Source organism: Vitis vinifera, chromosome 12 (genome assembly GCF_030704535.1).
Source record: "Vitis vinifera cultivar Pinot Noir 40024 chromosome 12, ASM3070453v1".
Lineage (NCBI taxonomy): Eukaryota > Viridiplantae > Streptophyta > Magnoliopsida > Vitales > Vitaceae > Vitis > Vitis vinifera.
This window is the reverse complement of record NC_081816.1, coordinates 20006245-20027572: the sequence shown is the minus strand read 5'-3', so window position 1 is coordinate 20027572 and position 21328 is coordinate 20006245. Positions and strand designations below refer to the sequence as shown.

General features: G+C 33.2%; 1 protein-coding gene across 1 annotated transcript in view; it reads right to left on the bottom strand.

Annotated features, from left to right (window-relative positions):
• LOC100261803 (pentatricopeptide repeat-containing protein At1g10910, chloroplastic) overlaps positions 1-15611 on the bottom strand; it is a 28566-nt gene extending 12955 nt beyond the window's left edge. Inside the window, exons 1-10 of the mRNA XM_002270148.5 lie at positions 15256-15611; positions 12604-12688; positions 11666-11929; positions 10983-11285; positions 8296-8400; positions 7197-7296; positions 6234-6553; positions 4019-4195; positions 3817-3945; positions 2692-2929 (exon numbers count right to left, since the gene is read on the bottom strand). Of these exons, the coding sequence (XP_002270184.2) occupies positions 2714-2929; positions 3817-3945; positions 4019-4195; positions 6234-6553; positions 7197-7296; positions 8296-8400; positions 10983-11285; positions 11666-11929; positions 12604-12688; positions 15256-15536 (1980 nt within the window). The 5' untranslated portion in view covers positions 15537-15611 and the 3' untranslated portion in view covers positions 2692-2713. The remainder of the gene's footprint in view (positions 1-2691; positions 2930-3816; positions 3946-4018; positions 4196-6233; positions 6554-7196; positions 7297-8295; positions 8401-10982; positions 11286-11665; positions 11930-12603; positions 12689-15255) is intronic.
• Between the last annotated feature and the right edge of the window lie 5717 nt (positions 15612-21328).

Here is a 21328-nt window from a genome sequence, read left to right as displayed (position 1 = left end):
TAACCTTCCCACTTCTTCCATCTCCCAATCATTAAACGGCCTATTGAAAGTAGGAGTCCAACTTCCCCTCCTTTCCCCCTTGGCTATCCAAACTTCCTTTACCCAAGCCTCTTTAGACGTTGTTAAGGCAAATAATGAAGGGAAAGCCTCGCTTAAAGGGCTGGTTCCACACCACTTATCTTTCAAAAAACTCACATTCTTACCATCCCCCACCTCAAAGCCAAAAAAAGTGGTTACAAGCTTTCCCACCTTATTTATAGTTTTCCACAAACCAACACCATAGGTCTCCCTGATCTCACAAGATCTCCATCCTCCTCTTTCCTCCCCATACTTCCTTCTAATCACCTAATTCCAAAGGGCCTTTTTTTCGTTTGCAAAGCACCATGCCCACTTGCCAAGGAGAGCCTTATTGAACGAACCAAGGCTCTTAACCCCCAAACCACCTTTACTTTTGTCTTCACACACAATCGGCCACCTTACTAAGTGAGGTTTTTGCTCAAGAGCGCCACCTCCCCACAGAAAATCCCTTTGCATCTTTTCCAATCTCATCCTAACAGCCCTAGGTAATTGAAAGATGGACATGAAATAGATCGGTAGGTTGGACAGAGTACTCCGAATTAAGATAATCCTCCCCCCTTTTGATATGTACTGCCGCTTTCACATAGCCAATTTCTTTCGAAATCTTTCCTCTATTCCATCCCATACACCAATAGATTTAAAAGGAGCATCCAAAGGCATTCCTAGATAGATGGAGGGCAAAATTCCCACTTTATCTCCAAATTCATCAGCCAACTCTCCTATATTTTCAACTCTACCAACTGGGATCAGCTCACTTTTTTCCAGATTCGCTTTTAACCCTGACAAAGTCTCAAACCACATTAATAGCCAGCACAAGTGTGTCAACTGATCCTCTTTAGCTTCACAAAAAATCAACGTGTCATCAGCAAACAATAAATGTGAGATCTGGACTCCTTCACCCCTTCTTCCCCGAACCATACAAGGCATTAAAAAACCTCCTTCAACTGCTCTTTTCATCAAACAGCTAAAAGCCTCCATCACTATTACAAATAAATAAGGCGAGAGGGGGTCTCCTTGCCTTAAGCCCCTTGAGCTCTCGAAAAAACCCGTTAGGCTACCATTCACCAAGACTGAAAATCTGACAGTGGATAAACACCACTTTATCCAACTACACCACCTTCCTCCAAATCCCATTTTCCCTAAAACCGCTAACAAAAACGACCAATCCACATGATCATAAGCTTTTTCAATGTTTAATTTGCACAATATTGCCCCTCTATTACTTTTCAAAATGGAATCTATTGCCTCATTAGCGATCAACACTGCGTCCATAATCTGTCGCCCTTCCACAAAAGCATTTTGAGACAATGATATCACTTTGGCTAGCACTCTTTTTAATCTGTTAGCCAACACCTTAGCTAACCATTTGTAAAGCCCTCCCACCAAGCTTATTGGCCTAAAGTCCTTCAAGTCCTCAACCCCCCCTTTCTTAGGAATCAAAACTAAGAAGATTGCATTCAGGCTTCTAACAAATCTCCCATCTCATGAAACTGTCTAAACAAATTCATAACCTCCTCCTTTACAAATTCCCAAGCAAACTGCCAAAAGGCCATTGAGAAACCATCCAGGCCTAGCGCTTTCTCTTCGCAACAGCCTTCCAACGCTTCAAAAACCTCCTCCTCTAAGAAGGGCTTCTCCAGCCTCTGCACATCCACCTCTTCCACCCTCTCAAAATTTAACCCATCTATACTAGGCTTCCATTCACCAGGATCTGTCAATAGTCCTTGGAAAGTTCTGCTCACCTCCTCTTTGATTTCACTTTCCTCAGTTAAACACCTCCCATGCACCTTTATTCTATTCAGCTGATTCCTCCTTCTGTGAGCATTTTCCATTTGATGAAAAAATTTGGTGTTTTTATCCCCCTCTTTCAACCAGATTTCCCTAGACTTTTGCCTCCAAAACACTTCTTCTAATAAGGCCCACTTCTTATATAACTCCCTTGCCTCCTTCCTGACCTCTTCTTCTTCCATTGACAAGGAACGGACCCTCTCTTTCTTATCCCAGTAATCTATTAAATTCCACGCATTCTGTTTCTTGGATTCAATTTGCCCAAAACCTCTTTATTCCATCTTCTCAATAACGATTTTAAAGCCTTCAATTTTTCAGTCAAAATAAAGCTAACTGATCCACTCTCTTGAATCCCCTCCCACCACTGTCTTAGCTCCTCTTTAAAGCTATCCTCCTTTAGCCACATATTCTCAAATCTAAAGGGCGTGGGCCCTCTCCTCATTCCTCCCCCATCCAAAAGAATCGGAGAGTGAACAAAAACTGGCCTAGCCAGTACAGCTTGGATGGCCCCCTAGACATGAGCTTCCCGATCCTCAGAAATAAGGAATCGATCAATTCTTGACTTTGACCGATTATTGAGACCTCCACACCACATGAACACCAATTAAACTAATCACAGAATCTCAAAAGACCAAATCAATTGTTGAAGCTCCAATGACTTTAAAAAAGTGAATGTTGTAAATCATCAACATAATTTATGTTAACTGAAGCATGGAAAGAAAAAAATAAAAGATATGGTTTAATTGCTCATGTTAGTCTTAGGACTGAAAGAATATCAAATTGTTGATCTTAGAAGGTTAATCAATGGAAAAGGATTAGTTGTACCTCAGTTAGCTCATTTATTCATCTAATTAGATATCAATGCTTTTGCCCTTGCATGCTGTTTGGATAACATCTCAGCAATGAGTTGCCGGCCAAATAGGTGTGAGTTCTTGAGAATCATATTTCTTGTTGATGAATCAACAACATAACCTTGACCAGGCATCCATTGTAGCAAATGGAGAAGCAGTTCCTTCTTTTCAGGTTCCGCAATGTAACGTGTTACAGCCATCTGAAATAGTTCCTGAAATTAGAAAAAAAAAATCACAGGTTTAAAATAAAATAAAATAAAACTAATTCTTCCACTAGGCAAAGTTGGAAGCCTGAAACATCCCAACATGAATAGAGGTAGATATATGCTTCATTTCCCTTTAATCTAATCCACAAAATCAGGGTGAGAAGTTGTCTGTGTGTGCCCTAGGTGGGGAAGTAACACAAGAGTAATTCTATCAACTACTCCACACTTCCATTCAACTACAGACCTTTGGTAATAACTCACAATTTGGGACTAAAAGAACTCCATTTCCCTATTCTTGAAATGGATTTTACAAGCAAGGAAAACCATAATGGGTATTGGATTCTTGTGGTGTTGTGGTGTAGTCCCATCATGCCAGCACAGAAAAAAAAAAGGGAAAAAAATCCTCATTGGCATTTTTTCATGCCTCTAGACAAACCTCTTACATCAAAAGATAAAGGAAAAAATCTTTAAATCACAGTATTCAAACCCGTGCCCTGTATATGTGAGATATGTTATGTTATTGAAGCTTAGTAACAGATGGTTTCCATTTACACTATCTACATGGCAAATAATTAATGATATTAAGTGATTCGAGACCATTTGACTCTGTGATGCTATTGTAGACTTTCGAAAGATCTACCACAAAGTTCCCACTCGGATGGGCTGAGAATTATATCATGATTATAATACCATAAAATCACATCACGATGCTTTTTCACATTTACTCCCAAGTGCACTTATCTTGTGGTGGTATCAGCATAACTAAAATTGTGTCATGTGTCTTGTCCTGGTTCCAAAAATCTATGAGTTTAAAAATCAGATGCAAGTTGCATGCCTGAACTGAAATTATTTTAAAACTTTCTGAAGTAATTCATCCAAGCCCACATTTTTACCTGATCAATCTTGTAGCCAGAACCGTGGATAGCCTTCATAACATCATTTATCAAGTTTACATTACCAAACTTCATAAATGCAGTCGCAAACTTCTTTATAGAAGGTTTAGAGATCAAGCCTTCATTGTCCTGAGCAGATAATAGTTCTGATAAAACAATTGATTGTATACAAGATTAAGATTCTCTAAGACACATCACATACCTTGACCACTACATATGCATCTTTTAAAAGCCGTCCAGCTACTAGAATATGTAGAATCTTCTCATGAAGAGCCTTACACATTGTTCTCTTGCTATATCTCAACATATTGTAAACAGAAAATGCTTGTGAATGCGCGCGTATTTTACCAAGATGAGAAATTAAGGAGGAACAAAGTTCCTGCAAGATAACATCAAGGAAAGCACTGCTGTTATTTTTATCCTTGAATTTTAACTCATTAAAATGATAAATTATTCTACAGTCGCAAGACAAGACTGATTTCCACAGACAGATTCATTGCATCATCTTTATAGGGATATAGCATTTACTCATTCATATCCAAGAAATTATAACAATTCATGATATCAAATCATTAATCTCATCAGTTCTTCCTCATCTCCCACCCTTTAACATCTTGGTTTCTCAAAAGTCAAACCAGTAACAGATTTTTTGTCAGTCAATCAGGAATTTCAAGAGAAGTCACTCAATCAGTAACTGAGTTTTTGTCAAACAAGTAACAGTAGTATGGAGTCGGAGTCAATGGATATTCTAGAGTTTGATCCCACCCATTTTCATTCATCTTCAGAGTCAGTTTGCCATTACTTTTTAGTTAATCTAATACATTTTACATCCATTTGTAGTTTAGGTTTTCCTTTTTTTTTTTATTTCCTTTCTTGGTGGGGGCAAGGGGGAGCACATGCAATATATCCAAGAAACTCCTCCATTTCCACCCCAATGCTTGCCACCTAAACCAGGCCTCAGAGGCATACTGTTTTCCAAGTTATTCTTGTTAATCATGATAGGTTTTGCCAGTGTCACTATCAGTGGAGTACTTTGAAGAAAGTTGGAGTTTAAGAAGCTATGTTATGTTATCCTCCTCATAGTGTCAGTTGATATATTTTTGGTAATTATGTTCAACTGGATCCCTTAAGTTTTACTGGATCATTAAGTCTGCAGGTGTATCAGTATTGAGCTGCTTCAGATTCTCCAATAGTGGCACTCTCTCAGATTGCTTTATTAACATCTAATTGTTTTCTAATTTGGTGGTTCTGTGGTGTAGTTAAAGAGCCCTGAAGGAAAAAACTTTCTTACTAATTAATGGAAAATCACAATAGCATAAGAAAATAAGGACAAGTTTGGGCTCAAAAAACCTGAGGAATCACTCAACCCTCTTTTGGAGGCTATGAGCTTTCTATTGAGAAACATGGAACAAACCAAGCTGGAAGACAAAATGGACATGGAGATTTTTTCCTTCATTAAAAACTGAAATTTCTCCTTAGTTAGGGCTGATTTATTTCCTAAATTAGCCTGATTGATTTTCCAGAGCTCTATAGTATATCTTCCCAGTTGTAATGTCCTTTTTCCTCACTTTTAATTACTTTAAATGTTGTGATTTAGACTAGATTTTAGTTGATCTCCTCTATACAATCCTGTTGTATATGTTATAATTTTCAACACAATAATTGAAGGAAATTCAGTTTATTTTTCCTCATGGGATAGAGAGGCCTGTTTTGGGTTTTGGGCTCTGGGTTGTTGTGCATCATCAACCTATTAGCCTTCATTGCTGATAGACCAACCAGCTTTCATTGCTGGCAAAGTTCAACGTATTTTCCAATGTTAGAGATCATGTCTGAGAAAACAGAGACCTCTGTGGAGTAGTCTTCAAGCCCTTCCAAGAGTCCCACAATCCACATCACTACACACAAAATTAATGGATAGAATTTCCTAAAATAGGCATAGTCCATGAAGTTCCTTATCAAAAGGTGAGGCAAGATAGGGCTACTTGGTGGCTCTAGGAGGGCACCAGACCAAATCGACCCTAAGTTCATCGCTTGGAATGCAGAGAGTCCCATGGTTATGTCCTACCTTATCAATTCCATGGAAGCCAACATTAGTCAATGTTATATCTTTTCTCAACAACTAAAGATTTGTGGAAAGCAGCGAAACTTACCTACTCCAACATGGTAAACAATGCTCAGTTGCATAACCTAAAGCACAAAATGCACGATACCAACCAAGGGAAACCTAACTATGACTGCCTACTAAAATGCCATGACTAAACTTTGGCAAGAGATAGATTTCTATCAAGACCAAGATTGGAAACAAGTAGAAAACAGTGTGAGATATAAACAAATTCTTGAGGAAGATGGGATCTTTAAAAATAAAAAAGTGCTTTGTTATTTGTCCTCCAGAAGTAATAAATTAAAGTTCAGAATACCTCCTCTGGTTGGTGGCCTTTGTTGTGCATGTCTTCCATGGTCCGATATGCAAGCAGATACAATTTCTCTTTGCAAAAATACTTGATTAAAATATGAAAGGTGTTCCAATCAGGACTAATCGCTAACTCATCCATTTTCCTCATCATTTGCATCACACTCTCCATTTCACCTGCTCTGCAGTAAGCACAGAGCATTGTGTTTAACATAACCAAGTCATATTTGTCATACGTGGCTTCGAAATCCCTAGCCAACTGCTTTGCCTCTTTCAACAGCCCACTTCGGCAAAATGCTGAAATCATGATACTGTAGCAATAGCCATCTGCAGGTAATGGGAAAGGTCAAGTAGCTCCAGCAAAGAAACTAAGAACGTACAACTTTCATACAAGGTAAAGGTAAAAAAATTAGCAAATGGACCTAAAATATAGTGAAACACAGCTCATAGAATTCAAAAACATAGTGATTACATCAAATCAAAATTCTCCATTATAGAACAAGGGTTAATGAGTCAACTGTTTTATAGTAGGCGGATGCTTCAAAACAACAAAATTACCATCTGAAGGACATTTCCAAGTTTCTATTTCTTGGACATCTAGGCAACAAAAACCTTGCAAACAAGCTAAAAATAGCAGAAACCACATAAAGGAAGTCAAAGAGTGGGGAACAACACTTTTGCATACAATGGCAGGTGAACAGAGATGCTAAGGACAACAATAGCTAGCAGACCAGCGGGAGTTAATTGATGGAGCGAGGACATTAAATGTGTTGAAAACCATACATATAAATTCAGTTATACTTTCTATCCATGTAAGAGAAGCCTTCTCAAATAAAAATAATAAATGATATAACTAGCTTGGTACTAAAAGCTAGGCATGCATTGTAGTGCATCATAAACCAATACCAAACATAAACCAATTCTGGAGAGAATCTTGCTAAGACACTGAAACATCTGACAGAAAACATACCAGATTTCACTTGTTTTTTCTTCATTTCTTCAAAAATTGATTTAGCTTCGAGTATACGCCTAGACTTCGCAAGGCCATCCATCAATAAACAGTAAGGCATCTACAAGTTAATTTGCATTCGATAAGCTACAGATGTACAGTTACAAGACAAGTTCAGAAGATAACTTAAACAGGCTATAGCTGCTCAAGCTTAAATAAATTGATATCAGCATGAGAGACCAAAAAAAAGTTAAGCTAACTTTTGGCTGGTATGATTACAATAAAGGTGTAGCTAAGCTCCTTGGTATGATAAGTCTGGAAAACACTGCCAAGTGGTATCAATTCAAAAAGCACAAGATTTTGTTAGAAGAATGAGGTATTCATGCTTTGTGCTCAAAAACCAACAAACAGGGTTATTCAAAAAGCACTTAGGGGTACTGGTACTAGGGCATCATGCTTTAAAACTTTTAGAAGAAGCTTAAGATCTTCTCATGAAGTAAACATAGAAGGATTTCTTAAGGAACTAAAATAAAACCTAACTGGTATCATTAACATTTAATGAAAATATGAAATTCAGAGAAATTAAACCCTAACCTAATTGCTGACATCACTTTACATGGACTCCAGAAAACGTTTACATTTCTCATCAAGCTTATTAGATGATTGTTATGGGTCAAATTCAAATGAAGTTGTGGGAAAACGTGAATTATGGTTGTAAATTAATGGCTTGTATTTTGCTGTGTATAGTAATTATGCTAGTTTAGGAGAGTTTGTTTGTAACAGCCAGAATTCCTAGAATTAGGTTAATTTAGTTAGTTTCCTATTTTGTTAGAGTATCCCATAAATCATGGGATTTGGTATAGCCTAGTAATTAGTTTCCTTTTCTATAGCTAGGATTTTTCTGTATAAAGCTAACACCAAATGTAGTTTTCTGAGATGAATGAAAATAAAATTATTCCACAATTCTGCTCTCTCAATTTACGTCAGAAGTCCCACAAAGGAGGATCAGCTAGTTCTAGAGGACATCCTCTAAACAGAAAATTATATCACTAACAAGCAGTGAGGTTGAAATTCTTAGCTAATTTCTACAAAGATAGAAGAGAAACTGCATTGGTTGTACCTCATCTTCTGCATAGCCCAAATCTTCCAGTTCAGCTAATAATTCTCTTGATTTTTCGAATAAGCCTCCTCTAACATATACCTTTAATAAAGTTGTTAAAATAACCTACAAAACAAGCAGTCTGAAGCTAAGGAAACATCATCTTTAAGATCTTGAAAACTACTTATTATGTCAAAAATAAATAAATAAAAGAAAGCATATCACATGAAACATTCAAAACAAAAGGTGACAGAAAATACAAGTTGAGAAAATCAATGATGGTTTACATCAAAACAAGAAAAAGAACAGCCAAGAGAACAGAATCTATGTGATATGCCCATGTTTTTCAACAGCTACGTGTTAATATACGTTTAACTTTAGGCTTCAAACACTTCCCCTTGTATTATATCTTAAATCCCATAACATAAAAGGAAAGGTATCAACTCAACAAAGTAATGAAAGAAAAAAAATTACCCAAGAAAAAGGATGTCCAGATTCAAATATCAGTAACCTAAATCAAGAAAAGAATATCTGAACAAATAAAATATATCTTTTCAACTGCAGCTGGTAAATATAGGGACAACAAGTGGTGTTTTCCGAAGCCACTTCTGAAAAACTTAAAAGTGTCAGGTATGACAATAAATAGGAAGAGAGAATACAGTTAAGGAACCTCACTCCCTAATCCCTAATTGATGACAATCTATATGCTTGCAGATTTCAAGTTCAGATATCTACTTGCTTTCAACAACTAAGCATCCTGCAAAATGTTAATTCTCTTTTTTGAATTCCTGATCAGAACAATTTACTGAAGCATGATCGTCTCTTCAATGCCCTTAACAATAGGGGCCTCCAAACATTGCCTTATTGGCTCAGTCTTATCACTAGGTCATGCAGACTTGCCTCATTTGTTAATATAGAAGAAAAGAGTGAAACATATAAGAGACTAACTACATTCATATCCCCAAATTCCCGTCTGAAGAATTTAATAGACATTCTACTTTCATCCAGAATTTCTATCATTAAAAAATTCACACCTTCCGGTTTTTAAGTCAAAAAATCCTGAAACTAGATTTCATGTTCGTATGCAAGCTCTATCACATGCCGATTTACAGATTTGAACCTCATTGCAGGTGCCTTCATAACTCCACTAGACCAGACACAAGTCCCCAAATTTAGTCTTAAATGATGACTTTGTGTAGAAGTACAAAGACTAGAATCTGAGTCTTTCTGAGCAATTTCAGCCTGTCAAGAGTAATATCTTTAATTCAATTAGGAGAATTAAAAAAAATTGCCTAACAATTTTTCTTCAGCCTCTACTTTTGACTCAGAGTAACTCACATATTTTCATCAGCACTCATTGGTCTACCTTCATCCTAAGACATGACAAATCCATATCATGGGGAACATTGTCAGAAATATCCTTACAAAACTTACAAGAGAAGAGGAAAGCTGGTCCCAATGTCCAAGCCCTAATTTGGGATAAAAATCGTAGCTAATGGAAAGACAATCACACCCCTTCATCTCAGTCTATAACTTGAAAAAGCTTCTATAGTAATAGAAATCTAAAGACCTTGGAGAGGTGTGATTGTCTTCTTTTTAAGTGTAATTACTTAAGAAACCATAGCTGTTTTTGACCAAGAACCTTTGTGTGATTGGCAAGGATTTCATTTCTTTTCCTCGGTCATCTTTAATCATTTCATCTCAGTCTATAACTTGAAAAAGCTTCTATAGTAATAGAAATCTAAAGACCTTACATTAGAGTTGTTATCAGAGTCCATAAACAGTGTATGGCAACTAGAAGAGGATTGTCAAGGATTTCATTATCTTTCTTCACTCTTCAGACATCTTTAATCCTTTCATCTCATTCTATAACTCAAAAAAACTTTTATAGCACTAAAAATCTAAAGACTTTGCATTAGATTTGTTATCACAGCCCATAAACAGAGCACTATGGCAGTTAGAAGAGGTTGGAATTTCAGCCCATGGGTTGCACCAGCTTTGATCACACCTAAAATGGATGGTAGTTGGCATATACATAATGATAGTCATGCAATAAACAAGATTACAATCAAATACATGTTTTCGATTCATAAGCTTGATAATATGTTAGACTGGCAGATTCTACAACCTCTTTTGAAGGTTTACTTAAAGAATAGATATTGCCAACTTAGAATGAGGAGCAGGGATATGAGCGGCTGATCATGGATAATCTTTCACAAGAAAATGAAAAAGACTGGTTTCAATGCCCAAGCCTTAATTTGGGATATCAGTGATGATTAAGTTCTTCTTGGGATTTACCATAATTAGTTTAGGCTAAGTTGTTTGTTAGTGGTTTACTTTCTTTTAATTTTAAATAGTGTTTCCTTCGTATATCCATTCTCCTTGTTGTCAGGACAAATAAGGAATTAGGAAAATTATCCTATTAGGGAAAACAACCATAAAAGTCTACCTGCTCATACCATAAATGTCTGATCAAAAAATAAAAAATAAAAATCATTATGCACTGCTCATTCCAAGTCCACCTGCAATTGTGGATAGGAAGACTAATACCAACACTTAAAAACATGAAATGCACACTCAGCTACCTCAATCCACTACAATCATAAACAAATTTGACTACATACTAGAAAAACCTTAACATCTAATGGTAGGTTTTTTCCCCTCATAGATAAAACCTTAGCATGTAGTAAGATAACATGAAAACAAACCTTATTCGGTACTAACCCTGCAGATTTCATGTCTTGAACCAACATGTCAGCCTTTTTATAGTCTCCATCTGCTGAATAAGCATTGAGCAAAGAGCTATAATGGAAAACATTAGGCAAATGACCTTCATCCTTCATCTGGTTAAAATAGTTCTCTGCTTCCTTGCAACGATTGTTTGATGCACACACAGCCAGAAGTGTTCCATAAATTACACTGTCCATGGGCAGTCTGCTACGTTCCATCTCCTGAACTAGCTCTAATGCCTTAGAGTAGCCATGTTTGACTTTCATACAGCCTGCAAGTAGCTAAGCAAAGAAAAGACAGTAACAGATGAGGTCCACCAAAGCACCAATTAGAAAAAAGAAATTGTGCATTGCATGAACACTACCTCCAATAAATTCAGGTATCCATAAACTACATACTAATAAAATAGTCCCAATTTTCCCCATCACATTTAACATGCGTCTATTTTACTTCCCCAACTATTTAAATATGCATATCTTATTTATCAGCTGAACATAGAAAACAAGATCAGTTTAAGATTAATATGTCCTCATGTCTATCCTTTTATCACAATCATTCTGATTTTGGTGGCTACTATATGTTGGAATATTACATGACCAACTGCTTTTTCAAACTATGAAAATTGAAATGATGAAATATGAATTAAGGGCATGCTGCATACCGTACTATATGTGACAGCATCCGGTCTTAGACCATCCTGCTTCATCTGATGAAACAATTTAAGGCTGTTCTCAAACTTCCCATTCCTGATCAGACAACTAAGAACAGAATTACAGACGGAGACATTATTTCTGACTGATTCATCTTGTATGCTATTATATATTTCTAGTGCCTTTATGGGATTGAGGCTCTTTCCCATGAACTTTATGTAAGTGCTATAAGATGAAAAGGTGATCTTTTCATGCTTCTGCATCCAATCAAAGAGCTGCAATAATCCAAACATGCAAATAATCCCACAATCAGAAGCACTCAACTAGTCAACTATTTCTATAAGAAAGTTTATCACTTGTTAAAATCAAAATGACCATAGTAGCATATTCTCTACAGAAAAAACAGCAAAACATAAAAGTTATCAAAAGAAAAATCCTATGTAATTTATATTGTAGAAGTGAATGGAGATGTTTGCACATATGAATATCTCTGACCAAAATCATTCAAGGGGACAGGATTCTTATATCAGTAATATATCAAAATGAAAGTTTCTTCCATGTCTCAAATGCCTCAAAATTTTTCTCAGTTCAACTAAACTGTTGCAAAAACCTCAACTTATCCCAAAAGCATTTGTATATTAAACATCCAAGAAATTTAATTTAAGTTTACTGAACAAATTGCACAAAAAAGAGTTAGAATCTGCATAAAAAAAATTAAAAAAAAAAAAAAAGAACCTTCAATTAAAAACCACAAAAAAAATGATAGCATAAATCTTATAAGCAAATAATTAAAAAAAAAGAACTTGAAGAAACTTCTGACAAGATATTCATACCATTAGATAATAAAATGTAAATGCACACCTAAAGATTTGGAAATAATTCATACATCAACAACTATAAGTATTAATAATTAGCATGTCAGAGGGATGCAATTTTGAAGTTGTAGCACCTGAGAGAGATCCTGCCACCTGCATAGCTTCCCAAAATGACGCAAAATGACATTCAAGTCTTGCACCTTCAACATGTCTCCTAACCTGTAAAACAGTAAGTTCTATCAGATACCCCAAGCTTGTTAGATGCCTTTTAGTAATTAGCATATTACTGTTCTTTCACATTTAACTAGATGACATGCATAAAGAGCCTGTGAAAACCTCTTTCTATTTAATTCATTCACAAAAGCTAGCTTGGCATATTATTTTGACAGGGCCTTTTAAGCAGGTCAGGTGCTGACATAAGCACCATGTAGAAAATTGGCAGGAGCACCATCTGCTGCCATCATCAGGGTAAATTTGTATTCATCTTTAACCTGGTGAAGTTTCATCTGATTCAGACTTTTGAAGCTAGCATTAAAACCATATCTTATGTGGCAGCAAGATGGGCTCCCTTTTCTTAGATCTGGGATTTCATGTTGTTGAGCGCTCCTTGTTGCAACCAAGATAGGTAGAGCAGGAAAATGGCCACAAATGTGGACTTGAAGGGTTCCGTGTCTGAACACCATGCAATTAGACAATGTTTTCTATATCAGCTAGCCTACAGGACTTGCTGGCACCCCATTTTTCCCATCAGTAATTTGCCATGGAGCTACCTGACTTTTTTCCATGCTTTATTTCCTGTTTGAGTACGTCCATCCTTTGTTTTGGATCTCTATGGTACCTGAACTGTGGTGTCCCCTCTGTTGTAACTGTATGTACCCTAGTACCCAGCCTCTGCCATTGAGAGTGATCCCATTACTATTTCACCTTCCATCAATCTTTCCTCCCTGTAGCAGGTTCAAAACTTCACCAATAGTCCAACAATTTACATATAGCATCACCAGATCCTTAAATTATTCTGAAACTTTGTCTGTGACTCCAGAAATGAAGAAAACGATTGGCAATGTTAGCAAGAGGTGCAGCCTTTATCTGTTGGATTCTCTACCTCTTCTAAGCCCTTCAGTCAGATGGTCATGTTTACTGCTGTGGATCAGTACTTCAGATTGAATATTTGTGAGACCAGCCTTTTCTTTCACTACAAAATGTCTCTTTCCTACCTTATGCTTTTCAGTTTTATTCTGAGAATGTGAATGTCCTAAACATACATCCTGTTGTTATCCACTTAATCCGAATAATACCACTGCATACTTTACTTGTATTCACTCTAGTGTTTATGATCTGCACAAACATTATGTTTTTACATATAATTGGATAGTTATTTTCATTGATGGACTTTCTTGTGTTGCATGGATATCTCCATCGTGTAAAAAAGGGTCAAGCTCTTCCCTGTTTGAAATTCTTTCAAACAAATGGTATAAAATCATTTTGATGCAACCATTATCATAATTAGGTCTAATAATACCATCGAGTAATGGTCTCTGCTTCTTGATCCTATATCAATGGTTACAGTTAGTCCATAAATTTGCTTCTGTTGAGACCTCCAACCACTGTTTATCTTCAAGCAAAACAACATTATAGCAGAAGAATTGACACTTGTTAAGGTTGTTCAACTTCAATGCTTTTCAATGCATGTACCAAAATGCTCTTGGAAAGCTATAATTCGCTTAGTTGGTCAATCACCCACCTTTCAAAACACTAAGAAAGAAGCAGAGCTAGATACACTTCCTGAGGGAAAGAAAACTACGGGTTAAAAGTGAGGGTTTTGGTGAAAACATGGCTGATGGGTCCATAGAGAGCTAAATAATAATTGTAAAATCCAGTTGAGACCTTAGTCTAATTCACGGATCATTTAGAGGCTCCACAAAAATGTCCGTAAAGCTAAATACACAACTCTATACATCAAACAGATAAATATAAAAAATTAAAAATTAAAAATGTATATATATAATTCGCCTACCAATGACAAAATGCAGTTGAGACTTCAATCAACAATTCATAGGTCATTTAGCAACTAAATAGAAAATTTCCAAAAATTAAATAAACAATTTCATGTGTCAAAAGCAAAAACACAAAGATGCTCTAAATGCATGCAAAGTCAAGCAATGTTGGAGAAAACTTCGAAAAGGACTCCAATTCAACAATTCATGGATCATTGAGAACTTGATAAATAGATCCAAATAATTAAGTAGAAAATATCATACATAAAATTTCATTAACATCAAGACAGTAACCAATTCCACCACTAATTAAAAATCCCTTTGCGATTCCAATTCACATATCAAAAACCCATTTGAGATTTCAATTCAAAAATTCATGGGTCATTTAACAATTATGCTTTAAATAAATGACAATCAAGCAACAGCCTAGAGAATTTCATATATGGAATAAGCAAATGAAATTAAATAGAAAATTTCACGCACCAAACACACAAACATAGAGATATCCCAATATCGCCACTAGTTACAAAACCCAGTAGAAATTTCAACTCCAAAATCCAATGTTCATTCAACAAAGATGCTTTAAATGCATGAAAATCAAGCAACACTCAAAATTTCACACAAAAAATTACAAGGAAAAAAAACCCCACTTGAGATTCCAGTTCAACAATTCATGGGTCACCCAACGATTATGCTCTAAGTGCATGAAAATCAAGAAACAGTCCCAAAAAATTCATACACGAAACAAACAAATTAAAGAAATGAAAAGATGAAAATGGGTAAAACAAGAACCTTGCAAGAGCTGAACCCAAATCAGATGACTGCTGCACTTCAAGAATGGCAGATTGACGCGCTTTGTAGCCAACCGAATGACACCTTTTTCTTGGTGTCACAGAAACATGGGTTGGTTCAATTTGCGACTCCTTGTGGAGAGGAGGAGTTGCAGAGGTGAGGTGAGAGCTCTTCGCTCTGGTAGTGGAGGGCAGTGGAGAAGCAGGAGAGGAAAGGGAAGGCAAGGGTGACAGGCGGGTGATGACTTGCTTAAACCCACCACCCAATACAGAAATCTCCATTGCTCTGTATTCTGTGGAATGCAGAGCGAGGAAAAGAGCTTTGTTTTCTTGAAAGAGAGAGGAATGGGAATGATTTTTTTTTTTTCCTACATTTTTTTAAAAGCAATTTATTACCAATAATTTTATCATCAAAATAAAAAAATAAAAAAAATAAAAAAATAAAAAACTAAAAAGAAATAGTTTAATTGTTTGTAAGTAAAAATTCTAAAATAAGAAATTATTTATTTGATACGATTTGTAGTTAATTTAAATTATACACATTTAAAAATATTAAAAATTTTGTTTAATTTTACTTATTGTATATGAATTTGATAGAATTTGTACATTTTTCTAATAGAAAATTTATTAAATTTATAATTTAACACCATATCTTAATTTTTGTATAGCACATTGAGGAGGTTAGATAGTATTGGGGAAAAATCATATATTAAATGGAATGTGAAGAAGTACAATTATAAAATGGGAGAATTATGTTTTGGGAGTAGATGGGCCCCCAAATTAACAAAAGGTCTATGTAACTCTTCAAATTGAGCCCAAGACCCAATGAAAGTATGGAAATTGAGTTGAAGAATATCATCCTTCAGTATTTCCAAAAATGCCCTTTGTTGATTTTAAGAAAAAAAATTAATATTTTTTAAAAATACTTTTACGTAATTTAATATTTTTTAAAAATACTTTTATGTAATTTAATATTTTTTTTAAATACTTTTATTTAATTTAATATTTTTTTAAAATAAATTTATTTAATTTAATATTTTTTTAAAATAAATTTATTTAATTTAATATTTAAAAAAATATTTAATTTAATATATTTTTTAAATACTTTAATTTAATTTAATATTTTTGAAAAAAAAATTAATTTAATTGAAAAAAAAATTATTTAATTTAATATTTTTGAAAACTACTTTTATTTAATTTAGTATTTTTGAAAAAAAAATTATTGAAAAAAAATTATTTAACTTAATTTTATAAAATATTTTATATGTGTTTTTAAAGGGTATATTTGTCCGTTACTATTTCATATCTTTCAACTCAATTTGAAGAGTTATATGGACCTTTTGTTAATTTGGGGACCCATCTACCCCCAAAAGATAATTCTCCCTTATAAAATTTGGAAGACAATTAAAATTTTTGTTTTTTTTTTTAATGAGATCTATGGTGAAAAAGTAAAATTACAACATTGGCCTTAAAATAACAAAAAGGTCCTCACTATGATGTCATTTTGTTTTTGTTTTCCTTTTCTATTATTCTTTTTTCTTTTTACTATCATATTCTTCCTCATTTGCATTATAGGAAGGAGTAGGATTATTGGTACAATATGGATCTCTTAAAATATTGTTTTTTTGCTATGTTTTACTTGACATAGGGATTTTTGGGTAGAAGAATGTTGGAAGGGGATATCAAGGATTCAAGATGTTCGAAGGCACATTCGTAGGCAATTTGAAGATTGAAAGTTGATTTAGGAGGATTTATATCAATGAGCCTTATTTCCATGAATGTTGAAGTGATATCTCAGAGAAAGGGATGTTCTTAATCAAGTCTTGTTAGAAGCTCTTGTCACCTCACCAAATGTCATCTTTCCAAATCAAAGATATTTGGATTCTAAGGGCTTCTTCTAATGATCTTTTAGGTAGATGGCTAAGAAAATTCTTTACAAATACCAACTCCTAAAGAGAATTGCATATCTTATTTTCAACTTTATTGTCTTATCTTGGTCGTTGTCATATTTCAAACTCTATGTGAAACTCTTTCACATCTTCTTCATCCTAAATAAAGAGCTATATAACTTTAATTTTTCAAGTTCTTCATCAATCAAATAACTAAGTCAATTCATTTCATGCTTTTGAAGTTTAATTGGAGATCGAGATGCTCAGATTGATCGATTTAATTGAAAGTTCACTCCAATTATTTGTGCTAAAGTTTTGAAAATACAATTGTTATGAAATTTCAACAGCAAGTTGTGTGCCTTGGCAAGATTTTTAAGTTGGAATCCATAAGTTTTGGTGAGTTTCAATAAGGACATACATTGATAACTTAGGCTCCTTATATGGAGGATAAGGTTGTGAGTAAAAATGCTCAAGAAGGAAGCATAAGCAAGTGTAGTTAGGAGGTGTCTAGAAGATTAGATTGGTAAGCCTAGTTTTTTAATCTTATTTCCAATAATGGATTGGTCATAACCTTGAGTAGGCCTATGGTTTTGATCTTATGGAAGAAGACTTCCATGTAGATCTTTGTGTCCTATATGCTCATCTCTCTCATTCTTTGATCACATGATTAGCATCATCACCACACATTTAAGTAGCTAAGAATCTACAATTGTTTTTAATTTGGATAATATTAAATTGGTTATTTTATAAGAGATTTATATGAATATTAATTCCCGGTAAAATTAAGATGAACCAAATTGAGTGCATAGAAAAAGATCCTAAGGGTTCTTAAAAGCACACATCAAGTAGAACATTTTCAAAGCCAATATATCCTAACTTTAAAAATCCCTAAATTCTAACTTTCTTGTTTTTTTTTTTAATTTTTTGTCCATCAATTCTTCTACACATGTGAAATATACAATCAATATGGTAAATATGTGGGAATGGCATATGCAAAACTTCTTATATCCCGTCTTCGAACTCTTCCAAATATATCAAACATTAATCATGGAGTTTCATCTTCACCTTCTCCAACGTATCAATTGATGATTTAGTTGTAGACACAATAATGACGACATCCTCCTCCATTGACACCCTAATGGCGGTGGCAAGTGCCTCATTATTGACCTCTTCAATTATAAGCTCCATAACTTGTCCATTTGCATAGGTGACAACATCCGCAATGATGATAAAGATTTACCTCACATTGGGCATGGTCATGGAACAAGTCAATGTTGTGATTTTGTGTATAATTAATCAATTGCATAAGTGAGGGATTCTTGTGATCTAAGTATTCGATAAATGATTTGAGTCAATCATTAGGATTATCTGAAATTGATTCCTCATAGTGCTTATTAACTATGTGTTTGCTCATCAGGTGTTGTTCTTTGTCAATAGTGGTAGTAATTAAGTAATTGTCATTGTTTTGTACTCAAACCTTTTGTTGAAATGTCTCCATGCCTCAATATGAATTGGGATCATATGCCAATATATTGCCCTTTTACCATCACCAAGAAAAACTTTATATGTTCAATTGTCGTTGGTGAACATTGACATCTTCCACAATGTAGTAATAATAGTAATTAAAAATAGAAGATAAAGAATGATATATCATTGTATTTAAAATATTATGTTAAATAATAAAGAATGATATTTTAGGATATTATATTTAATGATAAAATAGAATAATATTTATAGCATTTAAAATGAAAGTTATGATTAAAATATTTAAATGTAGTACACATAAATTGACTCATATCTTTATACCATAGAAGGCGAAATTCACGTTTTGTTGTTACTTTTTTTATCCCTAGTTTTTTTCACAGGTTTATCAAATTATCATTTTTGCAACATCTCAATTGACCCATGAAGAATGGCATTACTATAATTTCAACCAATTTCAACCCTCATTCCAACTCATACACCTGTTGTTAAGATGATATTTTATCTTTATTTTTATATTATATTTACCACAGTTTTGTTCATTTCGTTTAGTGACTATACCTATTAGGAACGACTTTCTTGTAATTCTAATCAATATCAACCTTCTTTCCCATTTAGGCTCATGAGATTCCAGTGTTAAACGTGTGAGAAGGATTAGGGACACATATATTTGATATAGAGGTGTAGACCTTAATTTTGTCCCGACACACTAATTCTCATTTTATTTATTTTATTTTTGCTCTCTCCTTTATGATGCGTATGGAGGACCCTTTTACTTAGTTATTCATTGTTCCTTGTTGGTCTGTATTTGCTCAACTCATTATTGATTTTTGAGTCATATTATGGAGACCATTAGGGAGGTTATTTTGGGTGCTAGTGTTTACCCAAAATATATATATATAATACATAATTTTTATTTCAATTTTTTAATTAAAAAAATAAAGGGAAAAGTTTGTTTGGTAACATGATTTTGAAAAAAAAAAACTAAAATTTGTAAAATTCAAATTTAAGATATTTATCTAAAAATAGTTAAGATGTCATGCACTATTTTATTAAAAGTATTAGTAGTATATTTAAATGAATAGGAACTTCTTTTCCGGATTAGGTAATACTTTTTACTTGAAAATGTATAAAACTATAATCGTCCTATTAACAAATCTCTAATTGTATACCAAACTTTTAATGAATATGACTACACTTGATGTTCAAACAATTAAAAATAAAATAAAAAAAATAATGAAAAGAAGGGAAGATAGGCTTTTTGACATATTTTACATTTTTTTAAAATCTTTTAAGAATTTGGTTGTAAAACATTTCACTTTTTAATATAGATTTTTAGATATTTTTAATTTTTTTCATGGTAGTAAATAAACCGAATTTTTTTATATTTGAATTTTGAAAAAAAAAAGATTAACTAAGATTCTTAAAAATTATTTTTTATAACTATATTGAATAAAAAAGAATTAAAAAATAGGATTCCTAATATATTGAATAAAAAAATATTAAAAAAATAGGATTTCTAATACATTTTAATTTCTTTCTATTTTTTATATGGTACTCCAACGTGGTTTTTCCATACAATAAAAAAATTAACAAAATAATAATCTTGAAACTTTTTATATTTAAAAAAAAAAAAACTTGAAAATTTTAAGGAAAAATTATGTAAATGTGTACGGTCTAAACATGCATGAAAAGAGAACCTAAAAAAATCATTTTCATGATAAGAGTATTTTGGTGAAAATAATTTTCATTTCATGAGGCCTAACTCACATTATTTAAAAATACTCTTACATGTGTTTTAGTCTTATAGTCTTAAGTAATGTTTGATTGACAGGATAAAATATGATAAAATTTATATATCGTAAAATATTATATTTCATTGGATATGATATGTATATCTTAATATATAATTTTCTAATGGGATATAATATTTTTGAATTCATATTATGTGAATATGATATTTTAATTTTATATTGTGTTATTTAAAATATTAAAAGAATTTATATATATCATATATTAATATTATTTTATAAATATTTTTTTAGTTTTTCTTTTTTAATAAAAAATTTATTATTTTATAAAATGAACATATTAAAAAATAAAAAATAAAAATATGTATATCTCATATCTTAGCACGGGATTAACATATCTCATATGAAAATGATAAAAAGAGGAGAGTGAATAATATATCTCATCACTTATCGTATCACATGTTTTATAGGATATAAGATAACTTGTCATATCTCATTATTAACAAAATGTGGAATAAGATAAAATAACTCATCTCACGTCTTATCCATGTTATATCCAACTAAATTGGTTGGAGTTAAAGACTATTAATACCAAAAACCATGTACTTTTATTTTAGTACTTGAGACTTTAGCCCCCAAGCAAAACTAGTTTTTTATTTTGGTTTTCAGATTTTGGTATTTAAATTCAATTGGAATTCTACTCAGATAATGCAAGAGTCTCCAATAAAATAGATTATTTTAATTCTCATTTAATTTATTATTATTTTTTAATAAATGCCATGTAATTAATTGTTTAAATATTATTTAATTTGATAATTCTAAAAAAAATTGTCCTTAAGCAAAAACATTTATTCCCTTCTATATCTGGAATATTGATTTAAAATAAATAAATAAATAAAAAATAAAACCTAGTATTGCTGCTATTGCAGCATAAAAATAATAGATTACGTGT